Source organism: Pantherophis guttatus, chromosome 2 (genome assembly GCF_059756535.1).
Source record: "Pantherophis guttatus breed Tessera chromosome 2, ASM5975653v1, whole genome shotgun sequence".
In the NCBI taxonomy this organism is placed as follows: Eukaryota; Metazoa; Chordata; class Lepidosauria; order Squamata; family Colubridae; genus Pantherophis; species Pantherophis guttatus.
Genome location: NC_142064.1, coordinates 267,915,623 through 267,935,555, shown reverse-complemented (window position 1 = coordinate 267,935,555; position 19,933 = coordinate 267,915,623). Strand labels below are relative to the sequence as shown.

General features: G+C 41.9%; 1 protein-coding gene across 1 annotated transcript; it reads right to left on the bottom strand.

Moving 5' to 3' along the window:
• Positions 1–265: 265 nt before the first annotated feature.
• LOC117657663 (uncharacterized) lies at positions 266–17,952 on the bottom strand. The gene is made up of 10 exons (XM_087884478.1): positions 17,779–17,952; positions 16,372–16,944; positions 15,814–15,931; positions 15,615–15,694; positions 14,718–14,844; positions 6,541–6,962; positions 6,167–6,284; positions 5,967–6,046; positions 5,052–5,178; positions 266–3,255 (listed from the first exon to the last, which is right to left on the bottom strand). The coding sequence occupies exons 2-10, from the start codon at positions 16,879–16,881 to the stop codon at positions 1,805–1,807; spliced, it is 3,033 nt and encodes a 1,010-aa protein (XP_087740604.1). The 5' UTR covers positions 16,882–16,944; positions 17,779–17,952; the 3' UTR covers positions 266–1,804.
• Between the last annotated feature and the right edge of the window lie 1,981 nt (positions 17,953–19,933).

Genomic DNA, 19,933 nt, shown 5'->3' with positions numbered 1-19,933 from the left:
GGGCATTAAGAGAAGTGGTGAAGGTTCCCTCTAACTTTGCCTATCTAGAACCGGCAGGCGTCAGTTTCTAGATTTTCCTCTTTTGTTAATGGCTGAAAACCACCTCTGATCTTGTGAATATTGAGAAAATCTCTGTGGAGACTCAAAAATCACTTTCCTCAAGAGCAGCCCCCACCCCCAATACAATCAAAAGTTTTGTGTATTTTAAATTTTTAGACTTACAACAAAACAGAATTTAATAACATCTCATGAATAACCATACCAATGATATTTAATTAAGTTTATTTCAATCAAATTTATAGACTTTTTCCTAATCCTTGTCAGACCATAGAAAGGCAAAAAATGTTTGAAAAAGGTTTTTTTTTTTTTTGAACATTCACTTCATGGGCTTCCCCTCATTTTGGCTTATTTTGTGAGAGGGATTCTTCATCCTCAAAATTTTTCCATATAGGATACATTGATATATGTGATGAGTTTCTCACATATTAAGAGGCACATAAGTTTCCATGATTTGTGAGTATTATGATCTACCAGTCCTAGAACCAGATCTCACCTCTTTCTATCTATCTGTCAGGAGAAACTGATGTTATTTTCTGAAGTCGTTTTTCTTAATTTCATATTATTTTATTAGGTTTATTTTTATTTTGGTTATCAATAAAGCAAAGGTCTTTCACTCTCATTCTCTCGAGTATCCCTAACTTCGCAGAGACAGACAGCGGGAAAGAGAAAAAAACTATAACTAAACTCCATTGTAGCCTCAGAAGTCACATTGTGCGACTGCAGCAACACAATCCCCATTGCCTCTCTTAATGCTACAAAACCTTTGTTGTTCCCTGCTTCATTTTTTCAATACAGGTAGTCTGTGAGTTACGACCTGAATTGAGCCCAAAATTTCTGTTGCTAAATAAAACATTTGTTAAGCAATTTTGCCCCATTTTACAATTTTTCTTGCCACAGTTGTTAAGTGCATCATTGCATTTGTTAAGTTATTAGCATGGCTGTGAAGTGAATCTGGCTTCCCCATTGACTTTGCTTGTCAGAAGGTCGCAAAAGATAACAGATAACAAATTAACAGAGTTGGAAGGGACCTTATAGGTCATCTAGTCCAACTCCCCGCCTAAGCAGGAGACCCTACACCAGTATTTGGACTTGGCAAAAACCCCAAGCAGGATTAGGGATTCACCTTGTTCTGGTTTGCACTAGAAAGGAAATTTATGCATGCATATCTACGAAGGTAAACAAGTTATTTGAATTATTACTCAAATGGTACTGTACTTGTAGATTTTAGACAACTATAGGTAGTTGTCAATTTACTACAGTTCATTTACTGATTGTTCAAAGTTACAGAAGCACTGAAAAAAGTGACTTAGGACCATTATTCACACTTATGACCGTTACATCATCCCCAAGGTCACCTGATCAAATTTCAGATTCTTGGCAACAGATTCATGACAGTTGCAGAGTCCCTGGATCATGCGATCACCTTTTGTGAGCTTCTGACAAGCAAATCTAATGGGGAAGCCAGATTCATTTCACAACAGTGTTACTAACTTAACAACTATAGTGAGTCACTTAACAAATGTGGAAAGAAAAGTCATCAAATGGCGCAAAACACACTTGTTAACTGTCTCGCTTAGCAACAGAAAGTTTGGGTTCAATTCCAGTCATAAGGCGAGAACTACCTGGATTTTTATTGAAGCTCTTTCCACAATTTCTTTATTGATATGGTTTCTCCCGTGTGTGGATGCTTCTATGGCAAGTTAAAGTGTTACTCCTTGCAAAACTCTTTCCTTACTCCATGCATTCATATGGGTTTTTTTTTCTCCAGTATGGATCCTTTTATGGGAATTGAGATCATAACTCTTTCTAAAGCCCTCTCCACACTGCAAACATCTTTTGTGTGGCTCTTCTTGTGAGAATTAAGACCATTACTACGAGTAAAGCTCTTTCCACACTCCATGCAGGGATATGGTTTCTCTCCTGTGTGAATCCTTTTATGGGAGTCAAGAGCAGAATTCCACCTAAAGGTCTTTCCACATTCCGCACATTTATAAGGTCTTTCTCCTGTGTGGATCCCTTTGTGGGAATTAAGACTATTGCTACAAGTAAAGGTCTTTCCACACTCCGTGCATTGAAAAGGTCTTTCTCCTGTGTGGATCCTCTTGTGGGAATTAAGACTACTGCTACGAGTAAATGTCTTTCCACACTCCATGCATTTATAAGGTCTTTCTCCCGTGTGGATCCTCTTGTGGTAATTAAGACTACTGCTAAAAGTAAAAGTCTTTCCACACTCCATGCATTGATACGGTTTCTCTCCTCTGTGGATCCTATTATGGGAGGCAAGATTATTACTCTTCCTAAAACCCTTTCCACACTCCATGCATTTATAAAGTCCTCCTTTGTGATTCCTTTCATGTTTTCTAACAGAGTGATTATCACAAAAGGTCTTTCCACACTCTATGCAGGGATATGATTTCTCTCCTGTGTGGCTCCTCTTGTGGGAATTAAGATGACTGCTACAAGTAAAGGTCTTTTCACACTCCATGCATTTATAAGGTCTTTCTCCTGTGTGGATCCTCTTGTGCACATTAAGACGACTGCTACAAGTAAAGGTCTTTCCACACTCCATGCATTTATAAGGTCGTTCTCCTGTGTGGCTCCTTCGATGGATTATAAGAGACTCAGAATAACAGAAGGCCTTTCCACACTCAATGCATTGATATAACTTCTCCTTTGTATGGCTAGTTTTATGGTGAATCAGAGCACTCCTCTGCCTAAAAGCCTTTCCACACTCCATGCATTGATAAGGTCTTTCTCCTGTGTGGATCCTCTTGTGGTAATTAAGATGAGTGCTACGAGTAAAGGTCTTTCCACACTCCATGCATTGATAAGGTCTTTCTCCTCTGTGATTCTTTTGATGGATTATAAGGGAGTAATTATAACTGAAGGTCTTTCCACACTCCTTGCAGGTAAATTGTTTGTCTTCTGAATGTGCCTTTTTATGAGAAATGAGATGATCGGATTTATTGAACCTCTTTCCATACACCATGGATTTATATGGTCTTTCTCCCGTATCGATGATTGTATGATTACGAAGCCGATTGACCTGAGGAAAACCTTTTTTAATTCCACTTTGTGATTGCTTTGTTTCATCGCTCTTTAGTTTCAACTGATCTACCAATTTCCTTTTCCTCCCTTTCGAATGGATTGCTTGGCGTTCCTCCTTGCAATTCTTATTCTCTTGCCCATTAAAGCCTTGAAAAAGAAAAAAATGAAAACTGTAGGAAGAATAAGGGAACAATAAAACTTTTCTTCTGAAATTTAGCCACAGAATCATCAATATATTTCTGCTGTTTTGTTGGCAAACACAAAGAGTCCAAATGAAGATTATAGCAAAGACCCATTTACAAGTGTATCCCTAATGATCCTCCTATAAAAGGATTTGATTGATCTAATCTTCCACCTGGGACAATTCCATGGTGCCACTAGCTCCTGAAGTGCATTGGACACTGTGTCATAATGGGGCAGCAACATACCCAGCACCTCCCAACTTCAATAAAAGTCTCATCTCCACTTGTCTACAGAGCAGAATCTTTGAAAGTCAAAGGGAATTTCTGGATGGCAATACCTCCCCCACTGTAAACCTGGGCTAATGCCAAACTCGGTACACAAGTGGGCATATTTCTAAGAAGGGAACATCCCTCTCAGAGGTCATCCGGTCAGTTATAGCAGTTTAGGGCCATTAGGAAGCCAGAGACCAGGTTCAGGAGGGAATACTGAATCCTGGTAGCCAGAACCTTTTTTTCTTTTTCTTTTTTTTAAAATTTGATTTATATGCCGCCCTTCTCCGGAGACTCAGGGCGGCTTACAATGCGTTAAGCAATAGCCTTCATACTTTTGTATATTTATACAAAGTCAGCTTATTGCCCCCACAAACTGGGTCCTCATTTCACCTACCTTAGAAAGGATGGAAGGCTGAGTCGACCTTGAGCCTGGCGAGATTCGAACTTACAGTAATTGCAGACAGCTGGTGTTAATCACAATGCTATCAGTCTGCTGAGCTACCAGGCCAGTTTTAGACCTTGCTCAGTACATTCAGCCTCTTCCTCAAGAGTCTCGCTAATGTCTTCTATGAAATGAGTATTTTGTATTTCATAAGCAGAATGCTTTTTTAAAAAACAAACTATTTCCTTTATGTAAAAAACCTGTCAAGGTGTTAATTTAAGAGTGGACCAGCTGGTGCAATGAGGGAAATGAGTCAGCAGGGTTTTTGGCTGTTATCCCTTTAAGATCCTGTGTAATAAGAGGAGGACCTGCTAGAGTGGTTGTTGGTTCTTCGAGTTTCTTCCCTGCTGTAATTGCTGTTTGTTGAGATACTGCTTGTAGCATGTGTACCTATATTCCTAAATTTTCAGACCTTTCTAAAATTTTCTTTTCACGTTGTCATTATTAGGTAGATTAATGGGGAAAAAAATGAATTTCAACAACTGTAGAATCAGCCTGCACCATAACAAAATTGACAAAAGTGAAGGGAGTCTGAATATCTTCAGAATGCACTCTATATCCTTCCTTTATTTTTTTGTAAATAAATAAGGCACCAGACAAACCCAATATTCCTTCCTCCTGCTGTTTTCCCTACAACAACTCTGTGAAATGGTTTGAGCTGAGAGAAATTGGCCCAAAGTCACCCAGCCAGCATTCCTGCCTATAGTAGAACTAATACTCACAGTCACCCAGTTTCTACCCTGGCTTCTTAAACATTTGACCAAATTGTTTTTCTGGAAGAAGGAAATTTATTCAAAGAAAAATTGGAAATCTGAATAGCCTTCCTTAGTACATAAAATATTTTTTTTCAAATGTTTCCTGCTTATAAAATACAAAATACTCATTTCAACAACTGTAGAATGATGCTGAAACATAACAAAATTGAAAATAGTGAAGTGGATTGAAATACTTTTTCAATGAACTGTAAATAAATGATTCCTCCTCCCCCCCAGAAATAACATTTAAGCCCCTTCTCTACATTCCTGAGCACAGAAAGGGATTCTTACCCAGAGAAAACAGATTCCTGGAATTCTCCAGCATGACTTCTCTGTGGAGCGCTTTTTGGTCAGCATCCAGTTGAGACCACTCCTCCTTGGAGAAATATATGGCCACTTCTTCAAAAGACACGACATCCTGAACAAGGACACGTTTCCTTATTAACAAATAATCTCAGAATAATGGGATAATTTTCTTCCATCAATTCTAGGACAGAGATCACGTGAATAAAATGGTCATCTTCTGCATAATTAAGAATAAGATCTCATTGCTTTTGGCTTATGGCACAACTAAATCATGTTTGATCAAGCTGAAAGTATTTGGAATGTCTTATGGTGTAACCAACTAAAATATTCAATCTAAAGTCTTCAATCCACTACGTAGTGACTCCCATTCTTCCTATGATGGGGAGAGCAAAATATTGGCAAAACCCAGCTGATATGTTTACCAATGGTCCATTTTATCCAGTGAGAGACTAACGTACCCCAACTCCACACCTTCATGAAGAATTTGGAAGAGCTTGTAATAGAACTCTATATATGTCTATAGAGATTCTCAATCACCAGGTCACAGTAGTCCCGAAAATGCTTTTCAAAAGGCAAAAAAGGATTATTATTATTTTTGCAATGGTGTGTGAGAATAATCCTGGGAGACAGAACCCCAATGCTGACAACAGTCTAGTCAATGAAATCTAATGGTGAAGCAGTAGGGATGGAGAAAGCAACTCACAAAGAATCCCCTCAGAAGGGAGAGGGTAGGCTAAACTAAGTGTGAATGTTCAATGACCTGTTGTCAAATTTGTATTCCTCAGAAACAGTAATTTTATACATTGAACTCTAGAACAAAAGAAATCCATCCAAGATTTATGGACCTTTTCCATAAATCCATCCAAGAATTAACCCTTTTCCGATCTTATTCCTCCTTACCTGAAGTACCGGTTCAGCTAATCCTTCAGCTCCAGCACAAAGAGGTGATTGTAAAAAGTCCAAGGACAGCTTTCTACTCTCTGTGAGAAAGAGAAAAATACTGGAAGCAGATTTGTTAAAGAGAGAAACTCCAATAAAGTGGAGCAAAAGAATCAGCTAAATGCTGAAATCTCACCTCACACAGAAAGAGCTTTTCTTACCTTGCGTAGAGTCTTGACTTTGATCTTTCTGGAAGTTCTCCCTGAGGACCAGCTCTTGAGAAGATCTGAATGAATCTTTCCCCTCCTTAGAATATTCAGTCACAATTTCCACAGATTTCTGGACATGATGTGATACGAGAAACAAAGGAAGAGCACAGAGATAGAAATGGATTATCATTCTGCAACTTCAAACTAGCAGCAGCCAATGTCCATTTCTGAAACTCAAAACAGAATGGAAGAATTGCCCCAAATACATCCTCTGGAAGAATAGAACAAATGCCCTTAGGAGTTAATAATCCCAGAAATTCTGCCAGAAAGGAATTGACAAATTCAGAGGGAATCTCTTTAGAGCTGCCATGATTCCAGTCTCCCACCTGCAACTCTTCCTCCTGAGTCAGCAAGAAGCCTTCAGCCAGGGACACCGCCTGGGAACTGGTCTCTGCTCCACACTCCCGCACCCATTTTGCCATCTCTGGGGGAAGGACAGCCAGCAATTGTTCCAGGAGCACCAGGTCCAGCATCTGAGCCTTGGTGTGTTTTTCTGGTTGCAGCCACTGACAGCAAAGGTAGTGAAGCTGAGTGCAAACATCTCGGGGACGGCTCCCCTCCTGAAACTGCACTTTTCTGAAGTGACAGCATTGGACCTCTGAACTACTGGATGCCTCTTCGTGGCTCTTCTGCCCAGGACTTGCCCCATTCTTCCCACAGCTCCAAGGCTGAGCAGCTGGAGGGCCCTTTCTAACTTCTGCATCTGCTGGGTGTTGTCCCTCCATCTTCTCTCTGGTCTCTAATAAAGCTCCAAAATGCACCCATGGATCTCCACAGGTCTTTCTCTTCACAAGAGGTCTGGCCAAATTTTCCAAGGCCATTCAGCTCTCTCTTCCCAGACAAGATTCCTAAGATTCCAGAAGAACCAGAAAATATTTCCACCTTACATACCTGAAATGGGAAACAAATAATTTAGGGTGTTTGCTACAGTGATTAACTGAACTGCTGAGCATCCTTATCAAGAGAGGAAAGGGAAGGAAAGGAAATGGAGTGGAAAAAGGGAAAGGGAAGGAAAAATAAATTATTATTTTTTTGATCTTTCTGTTCATAAGAGGTCTGGCCAAACAGACAAGATACGTAAAATCTCAGAAGAATCAGAGAATGTTTTGAGCTGATGTATCTGATATGGAAAAAATGGGGAAATGGGGAGGAGGGGAGGGAAGATTAAGAAATTCATATGAACCTACCAAGGTCTGTGAAATCTTATTGGTTAGTTTGCTCTCTCTACATATGGGGAAAATTGCAGTGAACCCTTCAAGATCAATGTCTATCAAAATATTGGAAAAATACATTTAAATATGTTTTTGATTTCTACTTCCTAGGTTTTATTAAAAAATTAATTTTTATTCTTATGTCTACTGTATTATTTTTATAAATTACTCTAGGCAGAAATTATACATTATGCTCCTTCTTATTGTTTTCCCCCCAACAACAGCCCTGTGAAGTAGATTGGGCTGAGAACTGGGATGGGCTGAAGACTTTCATGCCAAAGGTTGGCCTAGAAGTTAATCTCCTGGTTTCAAAGCCTTGTGCTTTCATCACTGAGCCAAAGGGTCTCTCTGGCTAATCATAATGTAATACAATATGATTTAAAAGACAGTTTAATAGCATTTCTATGGCTGCATAGTTAAAAAGAAGTCCTTGCACCCCTTGCACCCAACTCCTTACACACGGAGTTGAAGCCTTGCATGCAAAGCCAGCAGGAGGGACTCCGACCGCTCGCTTCTCTCGGCCCTTATAAAAAGGGGGAGGGAGGGAAACCCCTTCGGAAAACGGGGCCATGAAATATGCAGGAAACTGTCCAGGAGTCACGACTGACGTGGAGGCACAAAGCTCTGTTTTGCAAACACTTCTCCTCCTCCTCTCCCTCCATGCAAAGCTCTTCCCGTCCAAATGGATTGTAAATCCTCTTTTCTGCGACCCTGTTTTTTTTTTCCCCCTGGGGGCAAATGGAAGGGCGCGAAGCTTTGCTTTCTCCCCTGCCTGGTCCTTGCATGCACAGGGACGGCAGGGGAACATGGGGCCAATGGCTCCCCCCCCCCCTTTCCACGACTCCGAGCCTGAGGAATGTGAGCGTCCAGCGCGGGAGAAAAGTCACCCACCCACCCAGTCACTGAACCCCCCACTCACGTCTGGACCTCCAAGTCCAAGTCTTCCCTGCAGCCTCTTCCCTCCCCTGAAAGGCTCCTCCGGGCACTGGAGAACCTTTCAAGCCTCGGGAGTCTCGCATCCCTCTCCACTTGGGAAAGAGACCGGCGCATGCTCAGTTCTCTCGTAAGCCGCTCTTCGAGGGCGCCCCCTAGAGGATCCTGTGTGCATTGCGAGAAGATCCTGCAAGGGCTCAGGACGTCATGTTCCATTCGTGTCTGGGATGATGGGCATTAAACTTGAAGGAAACCTTCCCTCTAACATTGCCTATCAAGAAAGGAAATGGCCACTCCAGCAAGCATCAGTTTCTAGATTTTCCCTCTTTTTAACCTCTAAGAACCGTCTGTGATCTTGTGAAGATTGAGAAAATCTCTGTGGAGACTCAAAAATCCCTTTCCTGAAGAGCAGCTTCTCTGAAGGGTCTCCAGGGATTCCCAAGAGAAGGCCTCAAAAATGAGCAAAATCCTGATGGCGAACCTATGGTACGCGTGCCACAGGTGGCACGTGTAGCCATATTGGTAGGCACGCGAGCTCAGCTCCACCAGTTGATTTTCGAGCCTTCTGGGCCCACCAGAAGTTGGCAAACGAGCCGTTTCTGGCCTCCAGAGGATCTCCGGGGGGGGGGAGACCGTTTTCGCCCTCCGGAGACTCCCAGAAAGGCTCTGGAGGCTGGGGAGAGAGAAAAACGGGCCTTCCCCACCACCACCTCGAGGTCCTCCGGAGGCAGGAAACTGCCTGTTTCCCTACTTCTGGTGGGCCCAGAAGGCTCGAAAATCAGCTGGCAGAGCTGAGCTTGCATGCCCACCAATATAGCTACACATGCCACCTGTGGCACATGTGCCATAGGTTCACCATCACGGAACTAGACACAAGAACAGTTTTTTTCCTAAACACCATCACTCTGCTAAACAAATAATTACCTCAACACTATCAAACTATTCACTAAGTCTGCATTACTATTAATCTTCTCATCGTTCCTATCACCCATCTCCTCCCATTATGACTTCATGACTGTAACCTTGTTTCTGGTATCCTTACGATTTATATTGACTGTTTCCTAATATGATTTGATTGCTTATTTGTACCCTATGACTATCATTAAATGTTGTATCTTATGATTCTTGGCGAATGTACCTTTTCTTTTACGTACAGAGAACGTATGTACCAAAACAAATTCCTTGTGTCTCCAATCACATATGGCCAATAAAGAATTCTATTCTATTCTATTCTATTCTATTCTATTCTATTCTATTCTATTCTATTCTATTCTATTCTAATTATTTTGTATTCTTTCAAATTCCTTGACCTTACTGAAGAAAAAAACACCTTTTCACCCTTTTTTAAAACTTTTTTAAAACTTTTTTTAAAATCAAAACTTTCTAATTCAGCTATTTCTTTGACTTCACTACGAGCTTTAAACTTCAGTATTATATTTAGATCCCTCCCTTCAAACTACGCTTATAGAATAATATATATATTTCTTTTCTAGCTGTTAGAAAAGAAAAAAGTCCAGAATCGAGTGGATGTGATTCTACTGAGCTTACTCGGTTCTGGGTTTTTTTCCTTTCTAACAGCTTTCTAATATATATATATTCTTTTATAAACATCTTTTTTAGTACAAAGGTTTTCTTTAAACTGGTGCAACCTTTTTTTAACATTCTCTTAATACAGGTACCCTCAAATATATTTTCAATAATATTTGCCTACTTTAAGAATTACTTAAGCATATCTACCTATCGATAAATATAGATATGTACTGTATGTAAAAATTACATTTTCAGATTAAACCTTTCTTGCAGTTACACATATCAAGGAAAGAAAAATCCAGCCTAATTCCAGTTAACTCATTAAGTTGAATCCTTCCAGCTTATATTCATGGAATAAAATCTTTTTCTTCTCTGGAAGTTTTAGCAAGGAGTTATAACCCTGTATATGTGTATGGAGACTCTCAATCACTAGGTGACGGCTGTGTCAACCGTCCCACTGATTTAGACAGCAAAAGAAACTTCTGGGACATGCAATCTGACTGCCTGGGACTTTCCCAGCTGATGACCTTGGGGTCTGTCTCAGGCTTTCAGTCCCTCACTTGCATTACACATTTCCCTGCATGAAATGTGCCTTTAATTCCATAGCGAATCGACCAAGACATGATTATATAAATTTCTACAAATCAATCACGTATGTGTGAACAAACACACACGTTATTAGACCCAAATCTCCTTAAATTACATAACCTATTGGGGTTCATCTGGGAACTTAACAAGAAAACTATGGATCAGTCTACAGCCGAAATAGCCATCGCTGCGACTCCCTCTGCATCTGCTAGGGGAAATCCCTTCCATAAAACTAAGTAGTGTAACTTCCCCTTTGTAGCATTGAGAGTCAAGGAACTCCTTGAACTCAAAATGCTATTCTGCTTCTAACCATATTGGGGGGGGGGAGGGTGTTTTTGTGTGTGTGTGTGTGTGTGTGTGTGTCTTCAATAGCCAGTCTGAGCGGTGAGCTGCAGAAGGGCTTTAACAAACTACAGTGAAATAATGGGTGAATTTTGGCCAACTTCAATTCTACCGTCATTGGATTCACAATCCGGATGATAGGAAAAGGGATTACACTATCGTGGCAGTAGTAGGATCGGCTCAGACTCATGAGGCTCATTAAGGACTCTGTATAAAAACAAATCTTAGCTGCTAAATTAAAAGAATGTGAAATTGAAAAACTTTGCAAGCAACAGCCAACAATCTGGTGGAGAAATCAGACCTCTCACTTGAACCTTCTTCAAACAAGCAGGGATGGGAAAGGCAGAAGAGCCAGAGAAGGGGCTCAGCCCTGATACTTAGCCCAACAGAAGTATTGAGGCAACAACAAAAGGTATCAGATAACCTCTAATAAAGTTGTGCTTTGTTTTTTTTAAATCTAAAAGATACTTGAAGAATAATATGATAATTGTGTTTGATATTTTGGAATACCAGGAACAATATAATGAAAAACAACCAGGAATATTTCTACATGTAAAGAAGACCTTTTGAGTATTTGGATTTGGCAAAAACCCCAAGCAGGATTAGGGGTTCATCTTGTTCTGGTTTGTACTAGAAAGGTAATTTATGCACGTATGCCTAAGAAGGTATACAATATATTTGAATTATTACTCAAATGGTACTTGTAGGAAATTTTAGACAACTATAGGTAGTCATCGATTTACTAAAGGTCATTTACTGATTGTTCAAAGTTACAGAAGCACTGAAAAAAGTGACTTATGACAATTTTTCACATTTATGACCATTCCAACATCCCCAAGGTCATCTGATCAAACTTCAGATTCTTGGCAACTGATTCATGACAGTTGCATTGTCCCTGGATCACGCGATGATCTTTTGTGAGCTTCTGACATGCAAATCCAATGCAGAAGCCAGATTCATTTCACAACAGTGTTACTAACTTAAAAATTACAGTGATTCAATTAAGTAATGATGCAAGAAAACTTGTAAAATAAGGAAAAAAGCATTTAATAACTATCTCGCTTGGCAACAGAAATATTGCATTCAATTGCAGTCATAAAGTGAGAACTGGATTTTTATTGAAGCTCTTTCCACAGTTTCTTTATTGATATGGTTTCTCCCGTGTGTGGATGCTTCTATGGCAAGTAAAAGTGTTACTCCTTGCAAAGCACATTCCCCACTCCATGCATTCATATGTGGGTTTTTTCTCCAGTATGGATCCTTTTATGGGAATTGAGATCACAATTCTTTCTAAAGCCCTCTCCACGCTGCAAATATTTATATAACTTCTATCTTGTGTGGATCCTCTTGTGGGAATTAAGACGACTGCTACAAGTAAAGGTCTTTCGACAATACATACATTTATAAGGTTTTTCTCCTTTATGATTCCTTTGATGGATAAGAGACTTACAATAAGAGAAGATCTTTCCACACTCCATGCATTGATAATAGTTTCTCTCCTGTGTAGATTCTCTTGTGGGAATTAAGGCATCTTTCTAAAAGTAAAGGTCTTTCCACACTCCATGGATTCATATGGTTTCTCTCCTGTATGGATCCTGTTATGGGAGGCAAGATTACTACTCTTCCTAAAACCCTTTCCACACTCCATGCATTGATATGGCTTCTCTCCTGTGTGGATCCTCTTGTGGGAATTAAGATTACTGCTACAAGTAAAAGTCTTTCCACACTCCATACACTTATAAAGTCTTTCTCCTGTGTGGATCCTCTTGTGGGAGGAAAGGTTACTACTTTTCCTAAAACCTTTTCCACACTCTATGCATATATAAGGTCTCTCGCCTGTGTGGATCCTCTTGTGGGAATTAAGACTGCTGCTAAAAGTAAAGGCCTTTCCACACTCTATGCATATATAAGGTTTTTCACCTGTGTGGATCCTCTTGTGGGAATTAAAACTGCTGCTAAAAGTAAACGTCTTTCCACAGTCCATGCATTGATATGGCTTCTCTCCTGAGTGGATCCTCTTGTGGCAATAAAGACTACTGCTACAAGTAAAGGCCTTTCCACACTCCATACATTTATATGGTCTTTCTCCCGAATCGATCACTGTATGGTTAGGAAGCCAACTGACCAGAGGAAGATCTTTTTTAATTCCACTTTGATATTTCTTTGTTTCATCACTCTTTGGTTGCATCTGATCTACAAATTTCCTTTCCTCCCATTTCAAATGGATCGCTTGGTGTTCCTCCTTGCAATTCTTATTCTCTTGCCCATTAAAGCCTTGAAAAAGAAAAAGAAAAACTGTAGCTGTAGGGGAACAATCAAAACTTTTCTTCTTAAATTTAGTCAAAGAATCAACAATGTATTTAACTTTTTTTTTTAAAAATTGATTTATATGCCGCCCTTCTCAGGAGACTCAGGGCGGCTTACAATGCGTTAAGCAATAGCCTTCATACTTTTGTATATTTATACAAAGTCAGCTTATTGCCCTCACAAACTGGGTCCTCATTTTACCTACCTTAGAAAGGATGGAAGCCTGAGTCAACCTTGAGCCTGGTGAGATTTGAACTTACAGTAATTGCAGACAGCTGGTGTTAATCACAATGCTTTTAGTCAGCTGAGCTACCAGCTGTTTTGTTGGCAAACATGAAGAGTCCAAACAAAGATTATAGCAAAGGCCCATTTCCAAGTGATCCCCATATAGTAGGACTGGATCACAGTCCTTATCTAATCTTTGGCCGGGGACAATTCCATGGTACTACAAAGTGCATTGGACACTGTCGCATACAGCAACATACCCACCATCTCCCAACTTCAATAAAAGTTTAATCTCCACTTGTCTGCAGAGCAGAATCTTTGAAAGTCAAAGGGAATTTCTGGATGGCAATAGCTCCCCACCCTCAATTTATACTAATGCCAAATTCAGTAAACAAGTGGGTATATCTCTAAGAAGGGAACATCCCTCTTAGAGGTCATCCGGTGAGTTATAGCAGCTCAGGGCCATTAGGAACCCAGTGACCAGGTTCAGAAGGGAATACCAACTCCTGGTAGCCAGAATTTTGATCAAGAGAGGCCTTTTCCTCAAATTCTTCCTAATATTTTATGAAATATTTTGTATTTTATTTGCATAAAGCTTTTTTTTTTAATTTCCTTTATGCAAAAAGCCTGGCTATGCAGTTTTTCCAATTTCTCTTTCAATAAATTTCCTTCTTCCATAAAGTCAGTTTGGTCAAAAGGTTAAGACACCAGGCTAGAAATTAATCAATTTACAGACATTTCTAACATTCTCTTTTCACTTTATCATTATTGGGTACCCAGTGTAGTTAATGAGAAAAAAATGAATTTCAACAACTGTAGGTAGAATCATGCTGCAGCATAACAAAATTGACAAAAGTAAAGGGAGTCTGAATACATTCTGCATGCTTTCCATATCCTTCCTTTATTTTTTTTTAAATAATAAAGGCAGCAGACAAACCCAATATTCCTTCCTCCTGCTATTTTCCCTGTAAGAACCCTGTGAAATGGGTTGAGCTGAGAGAGACTGGCCCAAAGTCACCCAGCCAGGATTCATTCCAATGGAAGAACTAGTATTCACAGTCACCCTGTTTCTAGCCTGATATTTTAACCATTTGACCAACCTGACTTCATGGAAGAAGGAAATTTATTCAAAGAAAAATTGGAAAACTGCATAGCCTCCCTTATTAGATAAAAGAAATTGTTTTCCTTAAGAGAATGCCTTCTGCTCATAAAATACAAAATACTCATTCATGCTACGGCATAATATAATTGAAAAAAGTGAAGGGCATCTGAATATTTTCTCAATGCACTGTAAATAAGTGATTTTTTTTCAGAAATAACTTTTAAGCCTCTTCTCTATGTTCTTGGACAGAAAAAGGGATTCTTACTTAGGTAAGCCAGATTCCTGGAATTCTCCAGCATGACTTCTCCGTGGAGCGCCTTTTGGTCAGCATCCAGTTGAGACCACTCCTCCTCAGAGAAATACACGGCCACTTCCTCAAAAGACACAACATCCTGAACAAGGACACAAGTTTCCTTAGTAACAGATAATCCCAAGAATAATGGGATAATTTTATTCCACCAATTCTAGATCTAGTGAACAAAATGGGTATCCTCTGCAGAATTAAGAATAAGGTCTCACCGCTTTTGGCTGATGGTACAACTAAATCATGGTTGATCAAGATGGAAGTGTTTGGAATGCCTTACGGTATAGGCAACTAAAATATTCTTGGTCAATGGACAGTTGGATCTTAAATCCAATACTTATCAGTGACTCCCATTTTTCCTAGGATGGGCAGAGCAAAATACTGGCAAAACCCACCTGATATGTTTTCCAATGGCTCATTTTATACACTGAGGGACCAACGTACTCCAACTCCACACCTTCATGAAGAAGTTGGAAGAGCTTGTAATAGTACTCTATATGTGTACGGAGATTCTTAATCACCAGGTCACGGTAGTCCCAAAGATGCTTTTCAAAAGGCAAAAAAGAATATTTTCTTTATAATGGTGTGTGAGAACAACCCCGGGAGACAGAAGAAACAGCCCCGATGCTGACAACAGTCTGGTCAATGAAATCTGATGGTGAAGCAGGAGGGGTGGAGAAAGCAACTCACAAAGGATCCCCTCAGAAGGGAGAAAGTAGGCTAAACTAAGTGTGAATGTTCAGTGACCTGATATCAAATTCATATTCCTTAGAAACAGCAATTTTATACATTGAACTCTAGAACAAAATGAAATCCATCCAAGATTTATGGACCTTTTCCGATCTTATTTCTCCTTACCTGAAGTAGAGGTTCAGCTAATCCTTCATCTCCAGGACAAAGAGGTGATTGTAAAAACTCCAAGGACAACTTCCTACACTCTATGAGTAAGAGAAAAATAGTGGAAGCAGATTTGTTAAAGAGAGAGACTCCTAAAAGTGGTGTGGAATAATCAGTTAAATGTTAAAATCTCACCTCACACAGAAAGAACTATACTTACCTTGCATAGCATCTTGACTTTGATCTTTCTGGAAGTTCTCCCTGAACAGCAGCTCTTGAGAAGAACTGAATGAATCTTTCCCCCTCTTAGGATATTCAGTCACAGCTTCCATGGATTTCTGGACATGATGTAAGAGGAGAAACAAAGCAAGGGTGAAATCCAGCAGGTTCTGACAGGTTCTGGAGAACCGGTAGTGGAAATTTTGAGTAGTTTAGAGAACCAGCAAATATCACCTCTGGCTGGCCCCAGAGTGGGTTGAGAATGGAGATTTTGCAGTATCCTTCCCCTGCCACACCCACCAAGCCACGCCGCAGAACCGGTAGTGAAAAAATTTGGATTTCACCATTGAAACAAAGGAAGAACACAGAGATAGAAATGAATTATCATACTGCATCTTCAAACTAGTAGACCCCAATGTCCATTGCTGAAACAAAATGGAAGAATTACCCCAAATACATCCTGCCCTTACGAATTAATAATCCCAGAAAATTCTGTCACAAAGGAATTGACAACTTCAGAGAGATCCTCTTTTGAGCTGCCATGATTACAGTCTCCCACCTGCAACTCTTCCTGCATGTTTTCCTCCTCCTGAGTCAGCAAGAAGCCTTCAGCCAGGGACACCGCCTGGGAACTGGTCTCTGCTCCACACTCCCGCACCCATTTCACCATCTCTGGGGGAAGGACAGCCAGCAATTGTTCCAGGAGCACCAGATCCAGCATCTGAGCCTTGGTGTGTTTTTCTGGTTGCAGCCACTGATGACAAAGGTAGTGAAGCTGAGTGCAAACATCTCGCGGACGGCTCCCCTCCTGAAACTGCACTTTTGTGAAGTGACAGCATTGGACCTCTGAACTATTGGATGCCTCTTCGTGGCTCTTCTGCCCAGGACTTGCCCCATTCTTCCCACAGCTCCAAGGCTGAGCAGCTGGAGGGCCTTTTCTAACTTCTGCATCTGCTGGGTGTTGTCCCTCCATCTTCTCTCTGGTCTCTAATAAAGCTCCAAAATGCACCCATGGATCTCCACAGGTCTTTCTCTTCACAAGAGGTCTGGCCAAATTTTCCAAGGCCATTCAGCTCTCTTCCCAGACAAGATTCGTAAGATTCCCGAAGAACCAGAATTTTTTTTGATGTATCTGAGATGGAAAAATGGGGAGGAGGGGAAGAAAGGGAAGAGAAGATTAAGTAAAGAAATTTGTATGAACCCACCAAGGTGGGAGGTGAAATCTTATTAGTTAGCTTGGCAGAAATTATACATAATGCTCCTTCTTACTGTTTCCCCCCCAAAAACAGCCCTGTGAAGTAGATTGGGTTGAGGCTTTCATGCCAAAGGTGGACTAGAAACTTAATCTCCTGGTTTCAAAGCCTTGTGCTTTCATCACTGAGCCAAATGGCTCTCTTTGGCTAATCATAATATAATACAATATAATTTAAAAGACAGTTTGATATCATTTCTATGGCTGCATAGTTAAGAACAAGTCCTTGCACCCCTTGCACCCAACTCCTTACACACGGAGTTGAAGCCCTGCATGCAAAGCCAGCAGGAGGGACTCCGACCGCTCGCTTCTCTCGGCCCTTATAAAAAGGGGAAGGGAGGGAAACCCCTTCGGAAAACGGGGCCATGAAATATGCAGGAAACTGTCCAGGAGTCACGACTGACTTGGAGGCACAAATCTCTGTTTTGCAAACACTTCTCCTCTTCCTCTCCCTCCATGCAAAGCTCTTCCCGTCGAAATGGATTGTAAATCCTCTTTTCTGCGACCCTGTTTTTTTTTCCCCCTGGGGGCAAATGGAAGGGCGCGAAGCTTTGCTTTCTCCCCTGCCTGGTCCTTGCATGCACAGGGACGGCAGGGGAACATGGGGCCAATGGCTCCCCCTCCCCCTTTCCACGACTCCGAGCCTGAGGAATGTGAGCGTCCAGCGCGGGAGAAAAGTCACCCACCCACCCAGTCACTGAACCCCCCACTCACGTCTGGACCTCCAAGTCCAAGTCTTCCCTGCAGCCTCTTCCCTCCCCTGAAAGGCTCCTCCGGGCACTGGAGAACCTTTCAAGCCTCGGGAGTCTCGCACCCCTCTCGACTTGGGAAAGAGACCGGCGCATGCTCAGTTCTCTCGCAAGCGACGGAGGGAGGGAGCTGCACCGCTCTTCGAGGGCGCCCCCTAGAGGATCCTGTGTGCATTGCGAGAAGGTCCTGCAACGGCTCAGGACGTCATAAATTTGAAGGAATGGTTTCCTCTAACATAGCCTATCTAGACAGGAAATGACCGCTCCAGCAAGCATCAGTTTCTAGATTTTCCCTCTTTTTAATGCCTAAGAACCGTCTGTGTGATCTTGTGAAGATTGAGAAAATCTCTGTGGAGACTCAAAAATCCCTTTCCTGAAGAGCAGCTTCTCTGAAGGGTCTCTAGGGATTCCCAGGAGGAGGCATCAAAAATGAGCAAAATCCTGTCAGAAATGGCAGGGCGGTCAAAAGACAAAGAACAAGAGTCTCTCTATGAAACCCAGCCTGTGTCTTGTGGCTGATGGCAAACTCAGCCTTGAAGTGAGGGGAGATCAGGGGGCTGGCAGAGACACAGGGAGGAAAGCGACAGGTTGAGGAAAATTAAGATTTGTATTGATTTTTCTATTTCAATTATTACAGCTTCCTTTCCAAATTCATGCCTATGGGTAGCCAAGGAGGATTAGAAACACCATAGGCAGCCTGTAATGTGAATAATCTTGAAGTATAGATCCTGATGAAAAAGAGGTGTAGGAAGTTAGCACCCACCCCTTTCCCTTTTTTCGCCCCGAAACCACGGATGATCTCACCCAGCGACTTCACATAAATGTTGAACAAAAGGGGCAAGAGAACCGACCCTTGCGGCACCCCACACACACTTTACACACACCCCACACACTTTATGTGAAGCCGCTGGGTGAGATCATCCGTGGTTTCGGGGTAAAGTGCCATCTGTATGCTGATGACACTCAGCTGTACATCTCCACCCCGGACCACCCCAACGATGCCCTTGATGTGATGTGCCGGTGCCTGGAGGCCGTGTGGATCTGGATGGGGAGAAACAGACTCAGGCTCAACCCGTCCAAGACCGAGTGGCTGTGGCTTCCGGCATCCCAATATAGTCAGTTGGTGCCATCGCTGACTATTGGGGGTGAGTTGTTGGCCCCCACAGAGAGGACTTGCAACTTGGGTGTCCTCCTGGATACACGGCTGTCTTTAGAAGAGCATATGACGGCCATGGCCAGGGGGGCTTTTTATCAGGTTCGCCTGATCCACCAGTATCATCCCTTTCAGAATCGGGATGCCTTACGCACGGTCACTCATGCTCTCGTCACGTCCCGCCTGGACTACTGTAATGCTCTCTACATGAGGCTCCCCTTGAAGAGCACCCGGAGGCTCCAACTGGTCCAGAATGCGGCCGCGCGGGTGGTTAAGGGGGCGACTCAGCACTCCCGTGTAACACCTCTGCTGCGCGAGCTGCACTGGCTCCCGGTGGTCTTCCGGGTGCGCTTCAAGGTATTGGTTATCACCTTTAGAGCGCTCCATGGCTTAGGACCCGGGTATTTACGAGACCGCCTTCTGCCACCGATAGCCTCCCACCGACCAGTACGCTCCCACAGAGAGGGGCTCCTCAGGGTGCTGTTGGCCAAACAATGCTGACTGTCAGCCCCCAGGGGGAGAGCCTTCTCTGTGGGGGCACCTACCCTCTGGAATGAGCTGCCCCCGGAGATATGCGGATCCCGGATCTGCGCACCTTTCACTGTGCCCTAAAGACGTTTTTATTTCAACAAGCCGGGCTGGCTTAACTCTTTTAAATTGTTTTAATTTTTAAATTGTTTAATTATGGGTTTTAATACAGGGATGTTTTTCATTGTGGGCCAAATTAATTTAATCGGATTTTAATACTGTTTTTAAATTTTGTATTTCTTTTGTTTTATTTGTTGTCTGTTCACTGCCCCGAGTCCTTCGGGAGAAGGGCGGTATATAAATATAAATAATAAAATAATTGATTAGATCCGCGACTCTCAGCTGATTTGCTCTCAGCTGTTTTGCGCAGGGATCTGGCGCTTGATACAAAGAGCCAGAGAAGGGGTTCAGCCCGGATACTTAGCCCGACAGAAGTATT

Bases quoted from the DNA above. Each gene is read 5' to 3' on its own strand.
- LOC117657663 (XM_087884478.1), bottom strand. From the start codon at position 16,881: ATGGCCTTGGAAAATTTGGCCAGACCTCTTGTGAAGAGAAAGACCTGT. The intron at 15,932-16,371 runs GTGGGAGACTGT...CATCATGTCCAG, and splicing joins ACATGCAGGAAGAGTTGCAG to AAATCCATGGAAGCTGTGAC. The intron at 15,695-15,813 runs GTAAGTATAGTT...TCTTACTCATAG, and splicing joins AAGTCAAGATGCTATGCAAG to AGTGTAGGAAGTTGTCCTTG.